This window comes from Lygodium microphyllum, chromosome 6 (genome assembly GCF_053477565.2).
Source record: "Lygodium microphyllum isolate KBCC chromosome 6, Lygodium_microphyllum_v1.1.10, whole genome shotgun sequence".
NCBI lineage: Eukaryota > Viridiplantae > Streptophyta > Polypodiopsida > Schizaeales > Lygodiaceae > Lygodium > Lygodium microphyllum.
This window is the reverse complement of record NC_141140.1, coordinates 18,553,804-18,560,056: the sequence shown is the minus strand read 5'-3', so window position 1 is coordinate 18,560,056 and position 6,253 is coordinate 18,553,804. Positions and strand designations below refer to the sequence as shown.

At 40.5% G+C, this 6,253-nt stretch overlaps 1 protein-coding gene across 2 annotated transcripts in view; it reads left to right on the top strand.

The window, feature by feature from the left end:
- Positions 1-4,497: 4,497 nt before the first annotated feature.
- LOC148034339 (BTB/POZ domain-containing protein At1g30440-like) overlaps positions 4,498-6,253 on the top strand; it is a 34,681-nt gene continuing 32,925 nt past the window's right edge. The window contains exons 1-3 of one of the 2 annotated variants that reach the window (XM_087679291.1): positions 4,498-4,640; positions 4,796-4,865; positions 4,987-6,216. In XM_087679291.1, the coding sequence (XP_087535417.1) occupies positions 4,603-4,640; positions 4,796-4,865; positions 4,987-6,216 (1,338 nt within the window). In that variant the 5' untranslated portion in view covers positions 4,498-4,602. The remainder of the gene's footprint in view (positions 4,641-4,795; positions 4,866-4,986; positions 6,217-6,253) is intronic. The other variant, XM_087679292.1, reaches the window with a different exon arrangement.

The following is a 6,253-nucleotide window of genomic DNA, read 5'->3' as shown; positions in this document are numbered from 1 at the left end:
GCACTATCTCTCTCATTCTCACCTCTCTTTCTCTTATGACTAGTTGAACAAACATCCAAAACCATGTTATCCTCCCCATTATCAAGCTCATTGTCCTCCATTTCTTCATCTTGTGCATTCTACTTGCTCAAGTTAACTTGAGCAAGCGAACATGCACTCTCATGCATGTAAGTAGGGAGGACAATACGTACATGGTTGTTTCTCCACTAATAGGGAGTAAAAACTAAGCAAGCAAACATGCACTCTTATGCATGCAAGTAGGGAGGATAGTACATGGTTGTTCCCACACTTATAGGGAGTATTTCATATTTATTGTGTTAATAAAGAGTATTTACTCTTGAACTAATGCACCTCATTGTTTGTGTGCCTTGAATGTGGTGTGGACTTATGACAGGTGATTTTACCAAAGCTACCTTCAACATCACTAATAAAATGGACATATTCAATAGTACAAGTAAGCAACTGCTTATTGTGAGCTTGTGCACTAGATGACATGCTTTCCATCATCATTATGGATATAATTCCTAGCTATTCAGTGTGAGCTCATCATGTAAAGTAATACCAATCTACTATGGTGGTGCCTTTCTATCTCAACAATTGTATTGTAGAGCAAGGAAACATGGGCACACTTGGATGGAACAACAAGGGATTAAGGTGATGGAGTATAGATAATGTTGCCATGGTAGTCTAATAACATACATAGAAAGGGGCTCAAAATGTTATTGCATTCAAGTGATGCCCCCCTTATGTTAAGAGTGAGAGTTTATGATGTAATTAAAATTCTCCAATTTCTCAATAAGTCATTAATAATCATAGGTGGTTAGGAATTATGGAAATGATAAGGTCTACAAATTGCCTTCTCTCCACATGGTTGGAAAAATATTGATGGCTAGGCACTCTTGTAGTCAATAAGAGGTAAATGTTGCTTCATTCAATTTACAACTTACGTGGTTAAGAACTCATAAAAACAATAAAGTGTTTGGGGTCTCTCTCTATCTTACATGTGATGCTAGTTTAATGGTGGACAAAGTTTCTAAAGTTGTATGCATACAAAGTTGTGGAAGATGATGGCATAAAAAACAACTTTCTAGGTACCAAGTATTAGAAGATCATGTTGTGAAATATAGCTTTTCACAAACTTCCAAAGGAACATATTTTATGTCGAATCTAAACCTTGGGAAGCAAGGACATGTAGGAAGATGCTATTGTTTGTTGATATTCAAAGGTTCAACCACCAAGATAAATCTTAGATTTCTTCATGTGCAACTATGTCAAAATATTATATATAACATTAAGGTTTTTCTTTCAATAAGTATGCTTCTTCCTAGATTATAGTCCACACCAGGGTATATTGTGGCCTTGGGAAGGCAACATTATGTGTGCGAGTCAAAAGGAAAATGACCATATGTGTGTACCAACTTGATATTTTTAAAGCCTTTAGAAGGTTATTTACTGAGAAGTGACTTGATTTCATAATATGCACTTAGTTTCATAAAAGTAATTGTTTTCCGTTAAGGATGCCCTTGCTACTGTATCAATAATATCAATCATTCTAATGCTACTAAACTATGAGAATCTAATGCATTGAAGAATTTTCAATGTAAGTTCTACATCCTTGCATGGTTGCTCTTAACAACCAACCGAGAATGATGCTTAGGAAGTGCATGTAAAAGGCACATCTAATCACAAGCTTACACCTTCTAATGCATAATTTTAAGCAAATTCATTTCTTTTTGGATCTAAGGAAGTTGCATGAAGTCAAGTTCACCTCAAATTTGGATCACTCCATGGGGTATACAAGAATTAGGAGCTATGGGTCTATTCTAAGAATATAAAGAAAAGAGATAATGGTGGCAAACTAAGAGGATTTTATTGGTTTAATATACACCTTGACACTCAAATGACAATCTAATACTTATCCAAAAATGAAGTTGTAGTTTCTTTTATCCACCAATTGATCATTCCATAGTCGATACTCTTTACTTGCAACTACCCTTTGATAATCATTCCATACTTGATATTCTTTAGTTGCAACTACCATTTGATAATCACTTTCTCAACTTGCAATGTGTGATGCACTATCACTTGAAAAGTTGCTAGTGACATTTTTCAAAATGGACATTGACCAAGAATACTCACATTTGAATGATCTCCTTCAAATAAGAAAAAGTACTTGTCCTAACCCAATGACTCAAGAGCTCAAGGAATAACTATTGTTAGGGGCATTCAAGTCTTAGCATAATATTATGGAAGAGTTCTTTAATATTGCGAGTAGTTCTATTCAATAGAATACTTGTTTAAGTTCCATATCTCATAAGAGCAAGTGCACATATCTCTTTCACATTCTCTTAGGTAGAGACATCACATTTCACATAAAGAACAAATTTGAACAAAGTCAAGAAGTTCTCGGAGTGAAAACACTTTTTGCATGCAACATATTGTTTCTACATGAGTAATGTTGGCCATAGTCAGCACAATGGTTGGCTAGATATTGAGCCTAGTAAACTCTTCCTTGACAAAAGTGAAGTTCACATATTTAAGTTTTTCCATGTCATTAAAAGCGATTCATGGGTTTTGGATGGTTAAGGATACCATATCTTATACGAGTAAGATGTGAGATATTAAATCCTTGCCTTGTTCACTAGAACATTCATGACTAGTACAAGACAACCGAATTGTTTTAATGGTGCTAAAAGAAAACACAATAGAATTTATTATGCTAGCTAGGCCAAATTTTAATATTCTACATGGACTTTTGCTCCTCTTAAAGGCTAGAAGGTTACTTTGCACAAATAATAGAGTGAAGCACACACAATCACTTCCAAGGGCCTCCATAGCTATTTCAGACTTAAAGGTTTCCCATGATGAGTTCAGAAGGCTACAATCACATAACCATTTGCAAACTTCCCCTTTCAACAATGATGCGTTTGGGAAGGAACCCCATCAAATAGGAAGGTTCCATTGCATTTGTGAATGTCTTTTTCTTTTTTTCTCCATACTCCTCCCCTTCATACATCATGGGCTATGCTAATTGTCATGACAATCATTACTTAAGTGGTAGGGGATTTTGAACTTCTCATTGTGCATTTGAATATCTATCATCCTTTGAACCTTTTCAAATTCACAATAGAAAACTTGTTTGGTGTGCACAAAATAAACAAAAAACTTCGAAACTCTTGGACCATAGCTTTTTTAATTTTAAAGTCTCAAGTCGTTTTAGTTATGGAATGACAATAAAACCTACAAAATCTGAGGAAAAATACTTTAACTTGTCAAAGGTTGAAGGTTTTCATATTGGCTCCATAAGATCTTTTTCGTGAACGTTAAACTTGTTTAATGATGAGGTGCTTGCATAATGCTCTATGATTTGGGTGACACTGGTGGTAGTGGGTGTGGGAAGAGAGATCCCGCTCCCCCCAATACTAGGGTTGCACCTTGTGCCAATAGGGGGAGTGGGTTTTAAAACCCTATCCCTTGGAATCCCCTGCTGTAAGCCCTCTAGTTTGAACAAGGTGCCCACATGGTGCTATTGTAGGGGTGGCATCAACTACTGGTGCATTCGAAGCTTATTGTGCTCGTTAGCTAATTAGGAAGAAGGCAATGTATCGTATAAACATGACTTTCTTTGCTCAATCTTTGAACTGATCATGCTACAAGAACTTGGTGTGACCACAAGGATACCACTTATCGTCTAAACCCCACTGGCCCCATTTACAATAGGTGGGAACGAGGCTCTAATGGACGAGATAGGGGACGTTCCCACAGGGCCCTTTTTTAAAAAAACTCACAAAAAACAATAATAGCTAGTATTGTGTGTTTTGTAAATTTTGCGTCGACCAGCTTTTTTTCGGGTCGTTTCAAATCTTGGGGTTGCTTGATGGGTGGGAAGTTGGAACGTGAAGGCAGCATGTGTCATGCCATTTGGCAAAAGGGGCTAGGCCCCAGGGGAAGGTTCAAAACGTTTGTGGGTGGTGGAGGTGGAACTTGAGGCAGAGCATCATAGTGAGGGAGTTGGAAAATTAGGGCAGGGGAACTCCGAGGAGCGGTGGGGCCCGCCAGGCAGCCACCCCATCAAGTTTCAACGATCCTTCTAGTCTGAATAGGATAATTAATAATATATCATGAACCATGTGATGAGAGACCGATTCGAATTTTCGAGAATCGAAACTTCACATAAACCTTGTGATGGTGACGGCAAGTACGGTGCCCTGTCGGAAACAGAAAGAGAAGGGCGCGGGACCCAGCGTCTCGAAGACATATCCGAACCAGCCAACCAACCTACGTCCAGTTCCGGAAAGCAGGCACAGAAGCACCGGCCCGCGAAAAGCTCTCTCTCGGAGTCTAGACCCCGCCCGGCGGGTCCCACTCCCGAAAAGACATCAACGCAGACGCACCAGTTTATCAAATAAGTTTAAATTTTGGAAAATTGAAAAAAAAAAAGGGCACGCTCGAAAGAGGAAGTGCTTGGATCGGGATGGACAGATTTACGAGCCCCCTCTCTCTCTTTCTCTCTCTCTCTCTCTCTCAGACACCATGATGACGCTCTCGGTCTCTCCATAGCCTGACTTCGCGCCTCAGGAAAACGGCACTGCCTCCAGGAATATGGAAACGGATGGCTTCCAACGGAAAGGCCAAGCCTGGTTCGTTTTATTGATCCTTTCTGCACTCCATGCGTGTTTGACTAGAGGATTTTTGTATACAGCTGAGCTCGCACCTTCTTACACCGAGCAACTGCTCAAGGGAGCTCGATGACCATTAGCAGTCCTTCTAATGCCTGTTATGTTGCTTTGGACAGGTTCTGCACTACAGGCCTCCCAAGTGACATCACATTCGAAGTAGGCGAGATGCTGTTTCACCTTCACAAGGTCGAAGCTCTTCCCTCTAGTATGACATAGTGTTGCTTTTAATAACTTGTGGTGTATTCCCTGATCCGTTCCACGTCCAGCCTACATTTTCTCATCATACCAACCTCCTTATGTTGGACAGTTCCCTTTGATGTCAAGAAGTGGCATGCTCACGAGGCTGGTTGCACACGCAGAGGGTAACAATGATCACGAGGAAGAAACCGTTTGTGCATTTATTCTTCAAGATGTTCCTGGAGGTGCAGAGTCGTTCGAGCTTGTTGCCAAGTTCTGTTATGGAGTAAATCTGGAGCTAACAGCAGCCAATGTCGCAGCATTGCGCTGCGCAGCAGAATATCTTCAGATGACAGAAGAATATGGGGAAGAAAACCTCATTAAAAAAACACAGAACTTTATTCAGCAGGTGGCTCTTAGTAGTTGGAAAGACTCTGTGCGTGTGCTTCAAAGTTGTGAGGGACTGATGCCTCAGGCTGAAGAGCTTCAAATTGTGAAAAATTGTGTGGACTCTTTGGCTACAAAGGCCTGCAGCGATTCAAGCCTGTCTGGGTGGCCCATGGTGGAGCAGGGCCTAATCCAAAGTCCCGAGGCAAATGCTTTATTGAATGATATAACAGCAATGAATAGACTTCGCAATGCAAGCTTTGAATGGTGGTACGAGGATCTTGCTCTCCTTGGCTTGCCCTTATACAAGCTGGTTATTGCTGCCATGAAGGCAGAGGAGCTACAAAGTGAAATCATTGCTGGAGCATTGGTGCACTATGCCAAGAAGTCAGTTCCTGGTCTGAATAGGAGACAAGGTGGGCACGACAACAGCTTTCCTGTCATGATGTCTTTGTCTAGTGCTCCTTCAGAAACCAATCAAAGGCTTGTATTGGAGATGATTGAAAGCCTTCTACCATCTTCAAAAGGAGCTGCTTCTACAAGCTTCCTTTTGGCATGCCTCAAAACTGCACTAATCTTAAATGCCAGCCAGGAATGTAAACACAATCTTGAGAAGAGGATTGGAGCCCAGCTGGAGCAGGCATCATTGGATGACCTCCTTATACCAAATTATTCTTACACTCTTGAGACACTTTACGATATGGACTGCATACAGAGAATATTCGAGCATTTCCTTGTTTTTGACGAGATGCATGAAACAGAGACACCTCACTCGTTTGATGAATCAATAATTGGTTCTCCATCCTCGAGCCCCATGGTAGCAGTTGCAAAACTGCTTGATGCCTATCTGCAAGAGGTTGCTCCTGATGCCAATCTGAAACCGCCAAAGTTTGAGGCTTTAGCTGCTGCTCTTCCAGATTATGCACGAGTCACAGATGATGGCCTTTATAGAGCCATTGATATCTATTTAAAGGTAAGCTTCTATTGCAGAGAGTATGTCCGTTTTTTTA